The sequence below is a fragment of the Gobius niger genome, assembly GCF_951799975.1.
Source record: "Gobius niger genome assembly, chromosome: 17".
Classification (NCBI taxonomy): Eukaryota; Metazoa; Chordata; class Actinopteri; order Gobiiformes; family Gobiidae; genus Gobius; species Gobius niger.
In genome coordinates this window covers 16,361,803-16,383,130 of record NC_136868.1, presented here as the reverse complement: position 1 = coordinate 16,383,130, position 21,328 = coordinate 16,361,803, and the positions used below count along the sequence as shown (strand labels likewise).

Sequence of the window (21,328 nt, the reverse complement as noted above, 5' to 3'; positions counted from 1 at the left end):
ATGAAAAAGCGCCTGTGGGTCGCGGGCCAAACACGGCGATGTCAAGCGTGAAACACATGCAAATGCAAAAAATAAAAGTTACTTTATTTTCTTTTTTGGTATAGCTTTGCAATTAATTCAATCTATGCAATTAACCTCTTAACTCCCGCCTGAACCGAGAGGATCTTTTTCCTCACGTCATCAATTTTTCATCAAATTTTTGTCATTTTTTTGTTATTTTTTGTCACATTTTTGTCATTTTTTTGTCAATTTCTTGTGACATTTTTGTGACATTTTGCCCACTTTTTCATCAATTTTTCATCACTTTTTTTGTCAATGTTTTCTCACTTTTTTGTCACATTTCCATCATTGTTTTCGTCTCAGTTTTGTTGCTATTTTCTCACCTTTTTTCCAGAAGCTTTTAGATTGGGGTAAAGCCAAACTGGAGAAAATGTGCTCGGTTCAGGTGGGAGTTAAGGGGTTAAACATGCAACAAAAGCCTAGTTTTAGTAAAACAAAATCAATTATTGTAGCAATATAGAGCAAAATGGAAACAACAGCACCACCTGTACCTGCAGTATAGTGACTTTAGCTCATTCATTTCTTTAAGTCAAATAAAATGCCATATTATATCATTTTGAAAGTGTCAGTTCAGCATAAACGCTTTTATAAGTCATAGATGTCAACAATTTTTTCAAAAAAAAAGTTGGAAAAATGGGAAAGTTGATGCTACCGCTCTGTGATTGATAAACACCAAGACACCAGAACAGTGTTTCCTTAACTTTGTGAAAGGAGTGAAACAGCGCCCCCAATTTGTCACTGGTGGCCAAAAAGTGAACTGCATCCATATTTGCCATTGCGAATGAATGGGAGAGAGTTAGTATTAACCAGGTGCGGCGCAAAAGTAGGTCACTCTTAGGCGGGCCAACCTAATTGGTCCGGCGGGCCAAATTTGGCCCGCGGGCCCCACTTTGGGCACCCCTGCTCTATAGAATACCTAAGTGACCTAATGTCGATGTGACTCTGATGCTGCGAAAACAATAATTTTCTGAGATTTTGTGCAGCCTTAATTAGCTTCATGAAAAGACAAAATACAGGCATACGTGATGATTTTGACTCTGTTTTTATTGGAAGCAGAAACACACTGAAACTGCAATCCAAGTCCATCCCCAATAAGAACATCCAGAATAAAAAACAAAAATTAGAAACATCTCAAGTATAAAAAAATTCTCATGCGAGTACTTTGTACCACTACACGTCATCCGTAATACCTATTTATATATTCACAAACATCAGAGAAATAGAAAACAAGTGTAACTTTTTTCCCCCCTTGAAGAAGTTGAACAACAATTGGCAGTTAACATCAAGTAGTTATGCGTGCTGGCACAAAACAGGTTTTACTTTTTGTTATATTGTTCCTTATCATGCACCACTTGTGGAAGTACGTTTGGCAGTGCAGTTTTCTGGTCAGAGAGACAGGACAGAACATGCTCGTCTGTCTGTCGGGTTGATATCGTGTGCTAATCTTTGTGCTTCTATGTCAATGATCGTGCATCCCTGCTCCACATGCCAGCACATCAGTTCCTCAACTTGAACGTCTCATCATTGTCAACAGCAATAAATAAAGTGTTTTCGTGGCATTATCGGCTCTAAGTGAAACTCCTCTGAAGAAGATGCCATCTATACACATATCCAGATTCTTTGAGAAGGTAGTATCATCTGTAATATCTACAATTGTACAACGGTCTCTCAACGTACGCGGCTTTCACATATCATTCACATAAGCTACATATCCAAGTGGGCACCCATAGGATTTGCAAGTCACCTGAAGCAAATTTCAAGTCTACAAAAGAGCAGCAAACTTCACATGACAAGGATGATATACACGTATATATATAGATTTTTTAAATATTTACAACGTTAATATTTTCTCATTTTTCTCTCTATTCCTGCTTTCTACAATCGCAATATTTGGCCTGCAACAATAGACAGCATCAACGAGATATCAGACAAAACACCTGTGCTAAATCCACAATGTAAACATTTTAAGACTGCTTCAAAATTGACAATATTTCATAAATTAGATGCATAGAAATCAGTTACATCTTGTTCAAAAGAGGGGCTAGAAATTATTAATATCCAAGTGATTCTCAGTGGCAGCTTAAAAAGAAAACACCCTGTTTCCTCACGAGGACACTTTTTAAATTCAACTTCAAGTTACGAACAAACCTTATATAGATAAACAATTCAGTAAAATGCAGGTCATCCATAAAATATAATTACGACTACTCATGTTGAAGGACATGAGACAACGTTGGATGCAGCCACATGCAATTCCTGTATTTCCATAAAAAGTAATGGCAAACGCTTGTTTTGTAGCAAATCTGTTATCGTAGATGAAAAGTTCAACAAAGACCCTGTGCTCACAACACTGACCAACAATAGCAGATTGAAAATGATAGTGTCCGAACCTGGCACGGTCTGGACATGCAGCCCTTTATAGGTAATCTGGACTAAAATTGTGCTCACTAAACATTTCACCTACTGCTGCATTAGCTCTCAGGAATGTTTTTTTCATCTCTAAGTATTAAATGGTTAGGCAATCAAGGGCAGTTTGTGGAATGTCTGATAACGTGTAAAGTGTAATTACCATCCATGGGGCAACATGCTCTCAGAATGTGGCTTTCACCGATTACATGTAGGTAACAGGCAGCACAGGTGGCCACACGAGGGCGACATGTCACACACAGACAGATTGTGATGACACTCTATACAGGCACTATGTCAGAGACACACTACAGGACAGAGACAGAAGGCATTAGGGCATTAGGCAGTGTGCTCTGTTACAAGAATAGACAGACAACGTGACATCTCTCAAGCACCAAACCCAATAATTCTTCATAGGGCTTCAAATCTGTATTACATATTTCTGTAATATATTTTGATGACAATATATAATTTATCTAAATAGAAATATAATCTGGAAATCAGACTTTGAAAAGATAAATGAAAGTGTTGAGAAACTATATGAATGTCTGAGACCTTGCAGCCGGTGTTGGTCATTTGGACAGTTTGACCTGTTGTGCTTCGAGCGGGTTGTGGTATCATAATAATTACCTTTTGGCACTTATGGTCCCCTCTGAGCAGCTGCAAGGCAGAAATGTGACAAAAACTCTACATTTAGCGGGAAAATTAAGTACGGGTCATGAGACAGAAAGGCTACAATTTCTCACCCTGATCATCATACGAGGCGTATTCAGTGGCATCACTCACCTCTTTAAAAACATATTTTGTGATGACATATTGTGAAATATCAAAGACACTTTACCACAATGCATTGTCCCGATACTCTGATAAATGTGTTGTTTCATCTGTGCTTGTACAGGGCAGTGGCAAGCAATAGCTCAGATGAGCTCTAGAGGGCAGTATGTAGCGATGTAATATTCCTACTTGCTGACTTAGCTTCGGCCCTCTTCAGCAGAACGTTGGTCCGACTTGAGCTTCACGAACTCTTTGGCCACGTCATCATTGTTGCGCTGGGAGAGGATGCGCAGCACAGTGAGGCCCGTTTCATCCATGTTGATGCGTTTACCCAGCGGCAGCCAGCAAGCGACGCTGCCTTTTGACGCCATGTCTTTGAGCTGCAGAACAGCCATCCCCACTGTGCGGTCCTCACGAGCGAAACAATAGTCCTTCACACACACCTGCAGCTCATAGCACTCAGGACCCACCTCACTGCTCAGAGTGCTGTTGGTGAGACGGATATGTTACTGAGGAATCACAGCACATGGCGTATGTAAATGACTTGCTTTAATTACTTACAATGTGAACGTTTCATTGTATTTAGGAGCCCAGCTGTTGTTCTTTGACTTTGTGGCATACTTCCTCTTTTTGTCACTGAGGTGAGGGCCGATAATATAAACCTCCACAAAAGGCCTGAATATGCCTTGTGTCTGCCACCTCAGGTCATTGGCAGCGACGACTGTCACAGAAACAGGAAATGAAAGGGAAGACAGGGGGACGATGTGGGTGAGCAAGAACAGGAGGAGAGAGAGAGACGTGTGAAAATGAGCAGCAAAAAAACAAGGACAGAAGACTGGCCAAATACTCAATATCTGTGCACAGTCAAACATTCAATGCGAGGTTTTCACATCATCCTTTAACAGCATAACATAATCATAATAATTAAAGTTTTACCTTTGACTGTAACCTTATGTTCTCCAGTGCTGGGATGAGTGAAAATCTCCACATGTATCGACACCTCTCCAACCGCATCATCAACACCTGATCCTGAAGGAAATAGAAAGGCATTTCAATTATCAGCCGTTGATTTTTTCGGGTCTAGTTGTTACTGTGAAGTTGCATGCCCCTTTTTGGAGAGTGTTTAATGCCCTTCCTCATTCTGATACAATGCAAGGACAGAGACCAAATCGACTGCACAAACAAGGTGATTTGGCTTCATATCAGAAGTGACTATAATCACTCTGTATCAGGAGGACCCAATATAGGAAAGTGAAGTATGTCAAATGGCAGACAAAGCAACTATGAGGAGGAATCTTGGATCTGAAAGCTGTTATTATTTTTGGACTGATATTTCAGCGGTTTTAAAGAGAGTAATTGGACCTACTCATAGATGGTTGATGTCTGCCAGGATGTGAGGATAGTTAAGTTTTGAGTGAAGCTCCCAACATAAACCAAGTCATGCTTAAAAGGATTTTCAGAGTTGAGGATGTTGTTGATAAAAAGCTTTTTAAAGATATTAGTGCTACTGTAAGAGTGCCTCGATTTTGCTGGACAAGAGGTTAGACTCTCAGTTTGCTTCAGATAATGAAACAGATGGACGTGTATTTCCAATGTTTTAATTAGTGTTGTCACTCTGTCAACTGTATGGTTGTGGCGAGGACCAGTCTGTCGGCATGTGTGTCTTCTGTACCCGCCACCCACTAAACAAGGTGTCTGTCCCTGGCAGGCAGCTCTCCGGGCAGCTTTACAAGATTCATGGTCTTTGCGCCAACACAAGAGAGCATCGGCGTCCATCTGGCCTCATCTTGTCTATGGAGGACATCCACCAGAGATGAAAAGAAACTTTGCTGATGAGAAAGTAACAATGTGTTGCTAAAAACACATTGAGTAAATGTGCAATCAGATTTCATTTATGTCTTGAATCATTGCCGCCATTTTTGTTATTACTTCCTCACATCTCAGGGTATTTATTTATTGTGTCTAAAAATAGCAGTAATTAAATTCATGACACCAACTACCACTACAGTTACTCTCAGCAAAAGATGCAACTAGACTTAACATTTGTAGCAGTACCTTAAATGTTACATTCTATTTTGGCTTCAGTAATGAAGCATGCATAATGCATGTGTGAGAGATGGTTATGTCCTTTGACATTAACATCAAGTGACAAGTCTGATCACCTGACCTGACAAAATGTTTCTGATTGGCTGGCGCTGGTCAGTCTGCTCATGACCGCTGTGGGGGGGATCCACAGCACATGAACGCTTTGAGTGCCTTTCTGCACAGAGCGGGCATGGACACGGATTCCCCGATTGAATGTGCAAAATAATCAGCATATACTATACCGCAGATATTCCTGAGGGGGAACAACTCTACGCCCTGTATCTGTTCCAACAACATTAAAACCATCTCAATCACATTGGCCCTGCTCACTTGGTCTCCCTTCAGCCCACTCTCGTGCTCATGCTCACGGGGCCCGGGGCGTCTCAGTGACATCATGCGGGATAAGGAATCCTTTACACTTTAATGCATTTCTCTGCTTTGCTCTGATGTCCACACGTCATGCTTTACCGTCTGCCCATACATACGCTCTGAGAGTATGTATTGAGTGCAGAACCATTCACACAGACATCAGTGTGTACGTTCCATGCATCAATGCATAAAGTCAATGTCTTTGTTGTGGTGTGGATCTGAGTAAATAGTGACAGAGGGAGAATGTTTAATCATTTATCTATTGCATGAGTCAGGCAGGAGCATCAGGATGTTCATGGCAGGGTGGAGGGTGTTGGGCTCAGGTCTGCAGGTTTGTTCTTGATGTCTCAGGCTCTCCGTCCCAAGTGTAACATACCCTTTTCTGGGTAAATATCCTCACTACTGGTGAACCTCACCCCCTTGCCGCCGAACACTGGCCCACAGACGGGGCAGAGTGGCAGAGTGGACACAGAGAGGAGACACACGGACAAACATGAAAAATACATAAACGAAAAACACACTCACATTTATTATAGTAATATTTATGATAGTGGGTATGTTTTGTAGGTGTAAACCGGTGTGTTGTAATGTTGCTATGGTTGAATGTGAGATGCCTGGGACCTGGTTTGAATCATCAGAGCACATTTTGGTCCATTAAAAGTGTTCTAGTTCTGTAAATGTGTATATGATAATAAAGAACATTACTTGTTGATCGTTGTTAATGTATTTAACTGTGACAAAGGAAACAGAGACTCGAAACGACTGAAAAACTGTAAAGAAACAATGTTTTTTGACAAAGGAATGATTGTAACTGCATTACCTTGTGCGTTTTGTGATTGGACAAAGGTCTTTATAAGTTTGTCTGTAGCCTGAGTGTAGAGGGACAACGCATAGTGAAGGGACAGGAGATCAGGACTCTTCTCCAGGAACGTCTTCTTCAATCCCACACCACCAGCATGAAAGTATTGCTATACAAAGAAATAAAAGGACAAATAATGACTCAATTCAGTGCACGCCAGTGGTTTACTGGGTAGTGTAAATAAGCACATCCTCACATTCACTAAACATAACCTTTAAAATGGATGGACATTCTAGATTATTTCATGATTGCTGACCTTGATGGTGTCCAGAGCCAGCTCAATCACAGCACACTGCTTCGGTGACAGCGCCTTGGCTTCCTCACGAACCATGTGTTCCTGAAAAAAACAAAAACAATTCAAAATGTCAGTCAGTCATTGGTCTTATAATTTGGGCTGTGATTTTATCTGAAGTGTAGAACATCTTAACAGCGCAACAAACCTTCAGCTTGGACAGTTGCCCGAGCTCTTTGGCAGCGTTGAAGATGAGCTGTGTTCCCTGAAATGTGAAATAGCCAGAGATAGAGGGATAGAGAAGCAGGGGGAAGGTAGACGAGAGAAAAAAAAGCTGTTATTAGCATGACAATAACTGCAACATTTAGTGCTGCACAGAAGACAGTGACATCCCTGACACACAGTTTTATATAACCTTACTCTAAGCTGCTTTATCGTTGTCAAACTACTTTCTCCTTCAAGCCCCCGTTATCAAATTTACCTGTCATTCCACCTCATTACCCCACTGAACACATCCACCCACCACACAGAAACATCTTAGCATAAGGAAAAAGGGAAAAGTGTCTCAGCTCATGGCGGAGCTACAGGAGATTAAAACAGAACTGTGCACACACGGATGCATGCCACAGGATTCGCCTAAACACAAAACAAGTAAATGGATGATGGTTGTGACAGAACTTTAGGGACTGTTATTATAAATGTGCATTGTAGGTAAGGGCTGGGAACCTCTGAATATCATGAAATCCATAACCAAAAGTATTGATAAGGCAGAGATGTAGCTTAAATAGTATCCACAGCAGTATCAATAAACAACAACTGTGTAAGTAATGTGGCGAGATACAGTAGATATTCCACTGTTTGTTTGACGGGAGAGCTGAAGGAGAGAGACACGGACAAGGACATAAAGGAGAGACAAGACACATTGATCTGAAGGAGTTTAGTCCTTACATCACTGTGAGACGCACTCTTCAGTCTCCCCTGGAAAGAGAGCATGGGGTTATTATATCAAACAGTGGACAGTCCCTCAAGTCAGGCTTCCAGAAATGAAAGTCGAATTTGCGATAACCTGCGCGGTATACCAGAAACTTCATTGCAATTTCTGAGGATTTCTGAAGCATCAGGCCTTTCTTGACAAATATGGCAAAGGAATCGCTTAAGCATTTGCATAATCTCTTATACAGTATCAACATGCATTTCTTGTGTGCGTCATAGGAAAAGCTACAATGCACTCAGGTCACAAGGCTGCAATCAAGGAGAAAACTGAGTTTTGAACCGGGACAGGTTTAAATTAGGAAGTTGAACCAGGAAGTTGAACTCTCCCCTTCCCTCTCTAGGTACTATATACCTATCCTCCCCCGCTTTATCTCCATGCACACTTCTTCCAGCTCTTCCAGGGCGTTCCAAGGTCAGCAGAGAGACATAGTCCCTCCAGCATGTCCTAGGTCTTGCTCCATAAACCACATACCATGTACCCATATACTGTACCTATAAACCCTTGCTGCAGTAAACTATGTTAACACTATATAGATTATAGTGTTAACTATTGTTTTTGGATCAAGGGTTTGATAGAAACACAAATACAATTCTATGTATGTGCCTAACGTGTGGTAAAATTGACATGAACGTTAACTGAATTGAAATACAGTGAACTCATCAAGACTGCACTGGATACAACATAATGAATTCAGTATTAAGACACGCCATTGTTCACAACAAAACATCAAATCAAACAGATCGACAGTCTGCAGAGAGACATACAGTACAGTGTTGTACAGTATACTGAGGAGACTGCGCTGTTGAAATAGATCAGATGCAAGCAACAAACCCACAGGGAGGAGTAAAAGGCAAGACACAGTTCAAACAGAGAGAGAAGAGGGAGCAGAAGTCACCACCAATGTTCAGGTAAAAGGACACAATGCAACGCGTTCAAAAGTAAGACCACTTCCTTGTCTGGACAAGTGATTAAGGAAAAGAGACAGCAGAAGTAGGCATTGGTCTGTGGTGGAGACTGAGGGGCGGGACCTATCAGAACCAGTCAGAAATGTACCATGCTTCTGTCTCCACAAAAGAGAGACAGGACTGGACTGAGATAAAATAGAACAAGAATTAGGTAATACAATGTTGGGAGTGAAGAGGTGCGAAGTGGGGTAGTATTAAGTAAATAAATAGAGGGAGATTTGCAGCCACATTGAGCAGAGAGACCCAACCAACCACCGTGGACGGACAGACAGACACATACGCAGGAGTGATTTACTTACAATCATCTGTGGAGGGAGAGCGGTGGGAGCAGGATGTAATAATAATCACAACAACCAGAGAGAAGGGTCAGTACAAATGTAAAGAGCCCCACATCAATCAAGAAATACACGGTTTTGGGCCGACGTCTTGGGTTGTCGCACCCAATTCTTCTCATCTGTCTATACGCCATTGAAGATAGCTTTACAACCAAGCGGTGAGGTGCATTATACCTAAACATGCTCTATTATCACTGATATGAGGCTCTTTCAATTTAAATAAAAGGACACAGAAAAAAAATAAATCATGTGGCTGCTTTCCAAAATGTATAGTTGATTTAAGTCAGTGGTTCCCAACACTTGGGCTTTTGATTGATATTGTATTACACTGCCCCCAACATAGAGGGGGCTCAACTGTTCAAAACGTGATGCACATTTTACTGCTAATATATCTATTTGAATATATTTGAATAGCATTCCTTTATGGGAAGTTTTCATGTGACATTTCTCATGGTCAGAACACTAGCAAGCACCATTATTACTGTTGCTTGGAAGGCTAACAGGTTAATGTTCCAGCACTATCAGAAGGCGATACTCTGGGGCCGATCCAATCCGTATTGCGATACAGTAAGTAATGATATTAAATTATATAATTAATATATTAATATGTATTATGGACTTAATATGTTAATATGTAAACTTAACATGTTAAGATGTGTTAAAAGAAAACAGTCATTTGTCCAAAGCTTATAAACCAAATGGCATTTGACATTTATTGAAGTGTTAAGATTGTAACAAATTGTCACAGGAAAACAAAGGAGTGTATGATAAAAAGGCCTCCAAACACATGTATTGAAAGTATTGTGATCAAAGGAACAGGTTACACTAGCTCACACTAAATTTGCAGTTGATTCAATATTGATTTTGTCCTGGAGTTGTCAAGCGTGTAAAAATGTAACATTATCAGGGAGCAGTTACGTGGCTATTGTTTACAGTTTGTTGCCATGGTTACTGACCTTCAAGGGATGTCAATAAAAACTATGTATAGATTTCCTATTCAAGTAGAGTTCAATTTCATCTTTTTAAATTATTAAATAATTGCCAGTTCCCCCTGCTCAGTGCTTGAGTGCCCCCTGGTGTCCCTGTACCCCTGGTTGGGAAACACTGTTGCAGTTTTGTCAAAGTTATATGTACGAGTGATGGTTGACATACTGGAGAGCAGCCATGAGTTACAATGATATGGTGCACTCCTGTTGTCTGTATTTTTAGGTTTTTATGGCTTTGCTGGATGAAAGCTCTTGAGGGGAAGCGGAGTGTAATGTGCGCGGGGGTGGAGATGTGAACACGATGCATGAGAGATGATGTAGGAGCGGTTTAATCCTCTGTCAGCTGCCATTTGTTTATTGAGATTGCATCTTGAAGCAAAAAAAAATCTGCCTTCAAAATCCGCTTTTGCGTCTTTCAATTTCTCCTCCAGTTCTCTGGAAGCAGCTCCTGTAGTTGAGTGTGTTTTTGTGTTTGCAAACGTTTGATAAAATTCTAGCAAGAGTCCAATTTAATTCATAGCAAATATAATTAGTATCTGCAGCAATGATTGAATAACTCATGAATGGTGCTGAGGATCTCACCGTTTGGTCTGTCAGCGGGGGCAGAACAATTGTCTTCTCCATGGTGTTCATAACCAGCTTCCACAGCTCCTTCAACACGCGCTTTAGCACAGTCTTCTCACAGATCTTTGCAAACAGAGTCAGGCTGGCAGGAGAGAGAGAGAGAGAGAGAGAGAGAGAGAGAGAGAGCACGAGATTGGGCAAAGAAGATGAATAATAAACACGTCAAATTTAGTTAATGAAAGAAAACCAAACTTTTCTATTTTATCCTCATGGAAAAGTCAGAAAGTTTTCCAAACAAAACTAAACTAAACAAAATACAGCATGGGTTAATTGGCTCACTTGCTGTCCAGGAACTCCATGATGGGCTGGAGGACATTGTCGGCATCCTGGGCCACACTGCTGGCATTACCCACATTAGAGGTTCCCTTTACCTGCGCCAGGATGTCTCCCATCTGCTTAACATTCTCCTCAATGTGAGGCTGGAAACTATGGAGAAGATTTCAAGAAGCACTTACTGTAAAATATCTACTGCAGTTCTTGTTCAATAATAAAATATTCTAACATGTGACTCCGAATCCAACATATGGTGTACAGCACTGTGCAGCTCAGAAAAAAAATAATAGGAAATTTGAGATACACAGCACCACAAGCATTTCCTGTCATTTGTTTATCATATACAATAAATATAGCAACCTATATTGATATATTTATTGTATGTGATATGGGTTCTGGAAATATTTGACACAATCCCCTAGACAAGTGGTTGTGGTTTCCTCCAAAGTGAGGGTAGTGATATTGGATCAGATCTGTAGTAGTGTAGTATTTGAAAGCTAAGACCTACAAAGCTCATCTAAAGTGATCTTTTTCCTCGTGTTATTGTCACTTTTTTGACATTTCTTTTTGCCACACTTTCACCACAATTTCAGCACTTTTTGTCACTTTTTTTGTGCTATTTTTGTTGCTTTTCTTTACATAGTTTGGTCACCTTTTTGTCATCTTTTTGTAGCTTCTTTTGCCAATTTTCGGTTACTCTTTTGTTGCCCTTTCGTGGTGCTTCTGTTGTGCTTTCGTCACATATTTTTGTCACTTTTTTGTGGTGTCTTTCACAGATATCAATGCAATTACACGCATGATAATCAGTTTTACCCGTCATAGTGTGTGCATGATGGAGGGGACTCTTAATATCTGTTACCAACCTGACTGCAAAGACCCTGCTGAGGTCATCCATAACATTGTTGAGTTTGACCTGCAAATCTTTTAGGATGTCACTAGCTTCAATACACAGCTGAAGAGAAGAAAACATTTAAAGTTAAGTCAATATATATATGCATTAATCTTAAAAGTTAGCTTAAATTGGTCACTGACGTCTTTCCCCCCCATTGCTTCAAACATCTTCTCCAGCTGGACTCTCAGTTGTTGGATGTTGTTAATTAAGATGCATGGCTGCGGATTAAAAGCGTATGGTAAATCTCTTCCCAATAAAAGCTCACTAGATAAATTATTTAATTGATTTTGAAGAGAACTACAGCTATAGTAGATGGGAACACTCACCACTTTTTCCATCGTGACATAGTTTGGAAACAACTTGGACATGACATCGCCATAGGACAGAAGAACGTTGCTGATCGTCTGAAGGTGAGATGAAAAAACACATAAATACTGAAAAGACTCAAAATCCATGTTCCAAGTACCTTTGCAAATCTCTTCATGTAATGGCCGACTATTTGTGGATCAGGACACTCTAGCTTCCGGATGATCTCAAAGCTCTGGTTGAGCTGGGAAAACACGTCCACCACTGAACAGGAGAAGAGGGCGTGTTCTGAAGTGACCTGGAACTGTGGGCACATAAGACACAACCAAGTAAGTTTTACATACTTTTTAAAAAAATCTGTTTAGTCTTTTTAAAATAATCTGTTAACCCATCTTCCAAATGAGACATCTATAAGTCCATTTGGTGATTGTTTGATCTTCCAATGTGTGTGTTAGAGAATGAAATGAAATAGCTATTTATCATACTGTGTCATGCTGTGGTTGTAACATCTCTGTAGTATAGCCGTAACTTTGGCTTTTAGGCACAGCATGTTTTGGATTGCATGTCAATATGACGCACATTAGAAGTCATTTATCCTTCGTCATGTGGAAGCATAGGGTAGGGTATGTCTTGAGTTCATGTTTCCGGGTCCCGCACTTATGGTAAAAATAATAATAAAAATAAACTTCTCCTGCATAAGAAATCCATTATGCAGGCTGTCTCACCATAGCAACAAGGCAGCCAGAAGTGGGTAAAGTAGCCAAAATATTTACTCAAGTAAATTAAAATAGTACAATAAAAAAGTAAATTTGATATGAGTAATGAGTAGTGATCCAAATAGTTACACAAGTTAAAAAGTACAAGGTATGCAATACCTCTTGAGGTACTACTTGAGTAATATACTGTACTAATAATAGTACTTACTTACAGAGTAACTGTGTGAGCATAAAAGTGAGATTTATGTTTTACTGTTCATGTAATAGTACAGACATAAGGCCATATTGCCTTTGCTCTGCCTGATCCTGTCAGATCTCGGAAGCTAATGGTGGAATGGTTTATGGTTTATGGTGGAACTCAGAAAGGACATCAGAGGGCAAAGAAGAGCAACGCTTCGCTCCAATATACATTACAAAAATAATATTAATTGATGAAAAGATCAAGAACTACATGACAGCCCCATTTGACTCCAGGTTTCCCAACACAAGCCAGACCCGCAACTTTGATTTTCACAGGTGTCACAAAGTCCTGTCGGCGAAAGACATGGACGTGACTCCCTGTGATTGGTACTGCAAGATCATGACACCCTAACCTCTGTACCATGGCTAAGGACATCTACTAACGTCAACATTACAACTGTCGCTGTTACCTTAAAGTTAAAACCATGCGCAACTTTTAGTGTATAAGAACAAGGGGTCAAAGTTCTCCACTCTCTCCACATCCATTAAAATTGTCTAATAAATGTTTTGTTATACTGATACTGATAAAGCTGGTTTGAGAAAGAAAAGAAAAAGAAAAGAAAAGTTTATCATATGGCACAAGCAAAAAGTACACAATAGCTCAAAACTGAACACACGCTCCCGGGCCGTGACCTCTGGGTGGCTTCAAACTTTAGACGGTATTGGGAGCTATTTTAATCCAAACCTTTGAATCTTTCTGCCACATGCACTGAGCCTCTAGACCCACACAGAAATGGCAGGGCCTCCAGCTAGTTAGGTCGCTCTCCGGTGACGGGTGAGGGCTCTCCTGTCTGTCTTGTAATTGGCTGCAGGTTTGAGACTGTCTCTAATTGGCTTGGGGTGTGCAGGTGTTACCCCGGGGAGTCTGGGTAATGAGGTGAGGACAGTTTTCTTGCCGTTAAAACTTTAGAATAAATGCATAACCTGCTGTCAAAAAGTGATCTCACTCCAGCGTTTAAATGAAGCAGCTGCTTTAAAACAACGGGATATCTTCAATGGCAAAGGCTTTGATGGAATCGAGAGGAGAAAAAAACTCCACTTGGAATCCACCTCACCTTTGGCATTGGTGGATAGGGCTGCTTGATTATTGAAAAAAAGAAAAATCACGATTATTGTGGTCATAATTGAAATCACGGTTATTCAAACAATTATGTGTAGCCTTTAAAATAAAGTCTATTTTAATTTTATTTATTTATTAATCAAAAACTATGCTGAATATTTTCTGTTTTCTGAACATAAAAGTACAAATGATTTCACGTAGGCCTTGATTGAGGAGAGGTCTCTGTTTCACACCTTCCCCCTGCTGGCCAGCCCTCACACCTGCGCAAGTAAACTGAGCAGCACGGCCTGATGACATCATCACAAGCGCTGCTTGTTTTTATGTCAAGCAAAAGCATGAGCCATGGCAAGTGAAATGTGAAGGGAAAATAATCACAGCGGCCTGAAATACTCACATCGGATGGACAAGCAGGAGAGCATCTTTAATAATCGTTTTTTTCTATAATAAGTGAAAAGGATCATCAACCGAACAGTTACTAAAGCTACTACTATTTTTTTTTAATTTTTCTTTATTTTTCTTTTTGGAATGCATTGTGCTGTGTTGTCTGTCTAGTTGTGTTGTTCTGTAATCCTGGCTTGGTGTTAGTTTGTCTATGTTTGTCTTTTTGAATAATTAAATAAAAAAAGGTAATCATTCAATGTAATAATCGAAATCGTAATCGAATTTCGATTAAACCCATATTGGTGGTGTTTCATGTTTTTTATCATATTTGGACTACTCTATGGCCCTTCTCCTAATCTCCTCTGACTTCTACCAAGACGATAAGGCACAAACTGGTATTTTATCCATTTGTATTATTACTATTTCTGCTGAAATAGCCTGTCATCAATGTCAAGGCTGCATCAAAAGCTGTTTAAGCTAACGTTTTTGTTTTTTATTTTAAAGCCCAGCCACTGACAATTGTCTAATCAAGCCCAGAGAGATGCTTTCAGTTGCCAGATCCTATGACCAAAACCAGTAAGAAACAAATCAGAAACACAGTAAGAGAGTTTTGGCCTATAACATAATTCAGCCAGAAAAACAGAAAAATGTATGAGTTAAATATTTTACCCCGTCCTTTTTGTCTCTCTCCAGAGCACCATGCAGAAAGTCCCGGGACACCTCCTCATTTTCATCCAGCCACTGAATGACGAATGGCTCAAACCACCTGTGATAAGTCGTGGAGTCGTGGAGTTTGGTCAGGCCACATTAAGAGTAAAAATAAATTCACAATTGCAGTGTACTTACGCAGGATACTCAGGGACTCTGCTTTTGAAAAAGGGAAGGTCTTTGCAGTATTCATTGTACAACCACTTGACTTTGAAATGTAGGTTCATGTAGTCCGCACTCTTGCATAAGCGATTTTTTTCATGTTCTGCAAGAAAACAAGGCAATAATGATGTTGTGAGCTTTTTTTATTGATGTAAATGGCACTCATCAGCCTTGCTCAAGTCCTTCTGCTTATATAATATACATATATATTCAGTCATTCAATCATCACGTGTTTTAAATCTGTACTTACCCTCCATCGCATACTTCATATCCTGAGCAAACAAATTCCACATGACTTCAGCACTAATTTTCCCCACATTAAGTTCTTGTGGGAACCTAAATGGAAAAGAAGATATACAATTGTTTAGAATATCACTGTGGGAAAAAAGGAAGATAAATAAGTAATAAAACAAAGTTGTTACTGGTTGAGGCAGGGAGTATATGAATTTTTGTCCTCTTCAATGATTGAGACAATAAGTGTGATCAGTTTGGACCAGAAATCCAGATTCTTGATGCTGGGTCCCTGCTCTTCTGGAGGAACCGCCCCTTGTTTGGCCTAGAAAACAGCAATTTAATTAAGAACCTAGCTAAACTGACCATCTTTTAGTTGGGATATTCCCTCATTAGAGAGATTTTCCACTGTGTTTGTCTGTGTATTTAGTTTCCCACACTCACAAATGTCATCTGTCAAAACAATTCCTTTGAAATGGCTTGAGCTGCTCATTGTGAAAAAAAAAAAGGAAGAAAAAAAATGAATAAATAAAAGCACTACAAAGCAGAAAAGTGAAAAACGATCTTGCAAAGACTTCTACAAACTACAGCAATGTCCCTCGGGATGATACTGTATGTTTTATTCAAAGGTAGAACGCTGATTTGAAATTCACGAGGGAGGCTGTGCTTTAATGAGGACGTGAAGCACTTCGCGAAATCCCTGGCGAGGTCCACAACCGGCAGAGGAATCAAAGAGACCAGCCAACGCGGACAGAGACAGTGAAGGCGTCGCAACACAAATGCGCTCGCGTTTGCAGAACAAACTGCAGTCCACGTGAAGTCTGTATAGAAATTGTCCTAACTACAGTATTCAAATTGCCCGTGAGGATAGCGGCCAAACTAAAGAAAAAACAAAAGGAAAGAAAAATGTTAAGAAATGTAGCTGTTACTAAAACGAAACCCATAGCACTCGCTTTAATACTGGATTGGAGCTGTCTGCTGTGGTTATGTGAAAATGCATGTTTGCGCTTCACAAAAACAACAAAAATGCTGCTATGCTGCTGTTCAAAGTGTTTTAACACCTATACGACAAAACCCATATTTCATTTATTGGCTTCAAAACACATAGGATACACAAACACATGGATTTGGCTATTTGTGACGCGGATGCACCGATCCAATACTGATGTTGGATATCGGAGCCAATACTGAAAAAATAAAAATATCGGGTATCGGTGAGACGGCGACAGATATCTGATACTGAATCGATACCAGTTTTGGCCTTAAAAACACAACTTTCACCAACTAAATCTCTGTGAATATGGACATGCTGTATGTCATTTTGAAGCAGGATGATCCAGTTGCTGAGTTAGTTTTAACCTCCGTATTTTTAATTAGCGTGCTCAATACAACGGCTAGCATGCTAAAGCTAACGAGAGCATGTTAATGCTAACGGCAAGGAATCAAGACTGGGTCAGGAACTATGATACAAATAGGCTACTTAAAGTCGGCCACCGCTGAAGTGGTTTGTATTTTAATTTATGAAATGCAGTTAAAGGTGCATTATGCTATTATGCGGCTTTACTTTCGATCACGGTGGTCTCTACAACGCTCCAGGATCACTTCTCTAAACAATTGACCCTGGAGCGTCCTAGAGACCACAGTAATGGAAAGTAAAGGCGCCATGCTGACCACTGATACAGCCACTGGATCACTACAAAGTAATTTACGCACAAATATCATTTTCCCCACATAAAAATTTGCATAATGTACCTTTAAAGAATAACTGATGAGATAAGTTGTAATGATCATATAACTTCATGTAAGCTGTTAATGTAAAATAGGCTGTCCTAAGGATAGTGTCGAAAAGTCCAGTGAGTAAATGTTTTTCCATTAGTTTATTAATAGATATAATTGATCATTGATCTGTAACATCATGACAAGAAGACTTTATTGATCTCACACTGAAGAATAGAGGACCATTCACTTTTTCACTCGAAGAAAGACACATTTAAGAAAGTCTCTTGGTATTGGTTAATATCGGATATCAACAAATACCAAAACCCCAAGTATCGGGATCGGAAAAAAAAAAGCTGGATCGTGCATCTCTTATTTGTGATAAAGCAATAAAGTTACAGATATAACTGTGCATGGTATCTAGTTCTTCATAGAGCTTAATAAATTCGATTTTTGCTTCATCGTTTACTTACCGGGTCGGTCTGATACTCGCGGCTGTACAGCTCGTGGCAGTTATTGAAAATGTACTCGTAGGTGGAGTTGAGACAGGCCTTCACACAATCTTTCACCACTTGACTGGCTCTGGGCGGGGACTGAAGCTCTTGGACCTAATGATGAGACGGAAGCAGACATGAACGAAATATGCGAGGGATTTATCAGTTTGGAAATGTTTCAATGAGACTGACTGTACCTTCATTCTGAAAAAGGTGATACTGGTGAGGAGGTCCACTGTAGACTTCAGATCTTGGAGCCTCTCAGGACTGCTGGCTGGGAAATTATTCTGCAAAAAACACAAAGTGTGGTCTTCCATCCGTCTGCATTCATATGTGTGGGTTTTTATCTTGGAAGTGCGTGCGATCATGGCTGCAGAATCTTGCCACCAAGGCTTTCCGCTTAATGTGTGGGAGTGCTGTGTCTGTGCCGGTTTAAGAGGAGCTGTCCGTCTAATTAATGCATTTCATCGCTGAGTTGCAATAGACCTGTGGTTCTCAACCATTTGGAGCCACGACCCCCATTATAAGAGTTAACTGGGCTCGTGACCCCCGGTCCGGGTCACACCGTGTGAGACGGGGACATAAGTTTGTATAATTTTAAAAAAACAAAGGATTAAGAAAAATGAGGGTACTTTGGTAAAACATGCTCCAATAACACACATGCTCCAATAAAAAAAAAAGAAAAGAAAAAAAAAAGATATATTTTTTTTATCTACATGATCTGGCGACCCCTAAATTTGTGTCACGACCCCCTTTGGGGTCCCGACCCCCAGGTTGAGAACCACTGCAATAGACTACAACATACATGAAAGAAACCAACAAAGTGAAATTGTATATACCACCCCAAATAAAAAAATAAAAATACATTTAAAACATTCTCTCATTACTTTCTAATCCTGGCCTGTATCTAGATAAGAAATCAAGAAATGTTTATTTTATTTAAAGTACTGTTGGCAAAAAGAACAGCTCCAGTTTCAAGGAAAGACATCAAGAGGTTACAAGCATTTAGGTATTTGCTTGTCAGAGCCTCTGCTTTAGAGAAAATAACTTTCAACATAGAAAATCAACAACAAAACTTAGGTTCCCACTTAGGTTGTATTTAAAATGATAAAGTATACAATATCCTGTTTTGTGTTGCCTGGTTGTTGGATTTATGTATCCCCAACATCCAACAGTTCTGGTTTTATTCTCTATTTGTTCAAAAGCGTATAAAAGGCATGAAAATTGTATTGGAGAAAAACGCTGACTTACTCTGTACATGGACAAGTCAATCCTCAGCGAGTTGTGCAGTTGATCTAAGAGCTTCACAAATCTCTCTTTCTGTATAGGCCCGAACAGACACCAACGTTAGGAACCGTATTCGTACTTCATGCATACAAATCATGCAGATTAACTCGATGTTCACTCACTCCAAAGTTTGAGGCAGCAAATCGGTCGGAGGCGGACACGTTGTTGGTAGCCTGAGTGGTGTGAGCGTAGTAGGCATTGATGTTGGCCAGGAGAGTGCTCATGACTGCGGGGACTCCTGGGCACATGTACTTCGACGACAGGCAGGCAAAATGACTGCGATAAAGTAGGAAACGACAGTAATACCTATAAAATAAAGAAAGCTGCAAAGGCAATTATAAACAGTGGGTTGAGGAAGTATCCATTTCCCCCATTTATCCCTGTATTTTTCTGTATCATGTAGAATACAGTCGCCAAAAGAGAAGAAATGTATATAATTTTAGGGTTCTTTACTGTAGACGATAGAAATAACACGATAATAGGATGGAATAACAATGCATCTTACAGCTCGGTTTCCATATTATTATCAAGGCATGTTCTTCTGGTACTTGATCTGGTTAAGAGTTGGACAATAGAAAAAACAAGCTGTGTGTCTGTGCCATTCCAATAATTGCAACGTTACACTGCTATTACTGTGCTGTAAAGTAAAGAGCAGCCATTTTCAGGATCTGACGATAACAAAACAAAAGAGAAATTGATTCGAAGCGGATTGAAAACTTTCTGAACCCAGTGTCAAAGGCAGGTACATCGACACGTACGTCATGGCCTGGTAAATAGACTCCACTCCATAACGCATGGCGAACTCATCCACAATCTCCTGTGGTGTCTCCTCAAAATAGACCTTCCACGCGTCGTCGCCTTTGGCATCGGGGATTTTCACCACGCCATTATTCTGGATATCCGTTACATAGTGGAAGAGGTTCTGCGGAATAGAAAACAGGAGAGGTGTTTCAGCGGAGATGCAGAAGGAATGATAACTCCGAGGCAATCCATTTATAATCATTTAAAGTTTATGAGCAGATTGCTTTCTCATAGACTCACAGAGCAATAAAGCTCGCTCAGAAGGATGGCATTAGGTGTTGCCTCGGCTCACAGGCCATTATGCTGCTATAAAACATTTAATACTGGCTGAGTGCTTTATGGATGCCTATGTGCAACAATAACAGTGGTCAACTGGTTAAGGGCCACTTCGGTTGAGTGATTGGCCAAGTGCAGAGTTGAAGACTGTAGCGACCCGCAAGCAAACAGCCAAGTGAGTCCAAACAGATTTTAAACACTTGTTAATTATTTTTTCTTTAAGAGTGACATTGGCTCTGATTGTTCAAATTATAGACACTAGCTAAAACATATTAACCTCTTACCCCCATAGTTTTTTTGTCACATTTTTGTTGTGTTTTTGTTGCTTTCTGCAGCTTTTTTATTGCATTTTTGTCACATTTTCAGATTTTTGGTCAATTTCTTTGCTGTGCTTTTGTCACTTTTTTGCTTTTCTGTCACTTTTTCATAGTGTTTTAAGATCACTTTCTTTATCGCAATTTTGCCACTTCTTCATCATTTTTTGGTCACTTTTTTGTTGTGTTTTCATCCTCATTTTCCTTTAGTTTATGTCGCGCTTTTGCCACTTCTCACAAAGCTTTTTGATTTAGGCAATGCCAAATTGGAGAAAATGTGCTCGGTCCATGTGGTGGTTAAGAGATTAATTAGTTCATAATCTACCAATAAGGCTTCAAATGCTGTAATCAGAAACTGAGCTTACCTCATGCAAACATGTGTACTGAACGTGATACGGCGCTACCGTCTCTTCTCCTTTTATCTCCACACTGATGTGCATGCGGATGGCTCCCGACACGGCCGACTTGTCAGTACGTTTATCTACATAGACAAAACAGCAGTTGTCCAATCGAACACCATAAAATGTAAACAGGAAGAAAAGTGAACCAACTGACCGAGATTGTACCACACGTCCATCTCTCCGCTCAGCGTTCGAACCTCAATGATCGTTTGACCGAGGAAGTCGTCCGATTCTCTCTTAAACTTCTGCTTCACACGAGACTTTATGTCATCATCCTCGTCCCACACTCTGACTTTGATGCGATCTGAGGAATTGTGGCACTCACTAAACCCAAAAGAAGGTAGTTATAATGCTATACGGTCTGATATTAAAACACATGTG

General features: G+C 40.1%; 1 protein-coding gene across 1 annotated transcript in view; it reads right to left on the bottom strand.

Moving 5' to 3' along the window:
• Nucleotides 1-1,082: 1,082 nt before the first annotated feature.
• Nucleotides 1,083-21,328, bottom strand: part of unc13a (unc-13 homolog A (C. elegans)) — a 35,255-nt gene continuing 15,009 nt past the window's right edge. Inside the window, exons 19-42 of the mRNA XM_079574570.1 lie at nt 21,102-21,271; nt 20,912-21,027; nt 19,914-20,077; nt 19,278-19,431; nt 19,120-19,188; nt 18,066-18,155; nt 17,848-17,982; nt 15,850-15,983; nt 15,678-15,763; nt 15,404-15,530; nt 15,227-15,323; nt 12,321-12,464; nt 12,181-12,258; nt 11,995-12,072; nt 11,826-11,914; nt 10,969-11,115; nt 10,648-10,771; nt 7,734-7,763; nt 6,994-7,050; nt 6,810-6,890; nt 6,515-6,662; nt 4,177-4,269; nt 3,802-3,961; nt 1,083-3,726 (exon numbers count right to left, since the gene is read on the bottom strand). Coding sequence (XP_079430696.1) covers nt 3,438-3,726; nt 3,802-3,961; nt 4,177-4,269; nt 6,515-6,662; nt 6,810-6,890; nt 6,994-7,050; nt 7,734-7,763; nt 10,648-10,771; nt 10,969-11,115; nt 11,826-11,914; nt 11,995-12,072; nt 12,181-12,258; nt 12,321-12,464; nt 15,227-15,323; nt 15,404-15,530; nt 15,678-15,763; nt 15,850-15,983; nt 17,848-17,982; nt 18,066-18,155; nt 19,120-19,188; nt 19,278-19,431; nt 19,914-20,077; nt 20,912-21,027; nt 21,102-21,271 — 2,860 coding nt within the window. The 3' untranslated portion in view covers nt 1,083-3,437. The remainder of the gene's footprint in view (nt 3,727-3,801; nt 3,962-4,176; nt 4,270-6,514; nt 6,663-6,809; nt 6,891-6,993; nt 7,051-7,733; nt 7,764-10,647; nt 10,772-10,968; nt 11,116-11,825; nt 11,915-11,994; nt 12,073-12,180; nt 12,259-12,320; nt 12,465-15,226; nt 15,324-15,403; nt 15,531-15,677; nt 15,764-15,849; nt 15,984-17,847; nt 17,983-18,065; nt 18,156-19,119; nt 19,189-19,277; nt 19,432-19,913; nt 20,078-20,911; nt 21,028-21,101; nt 21,272-21,328) is intronic.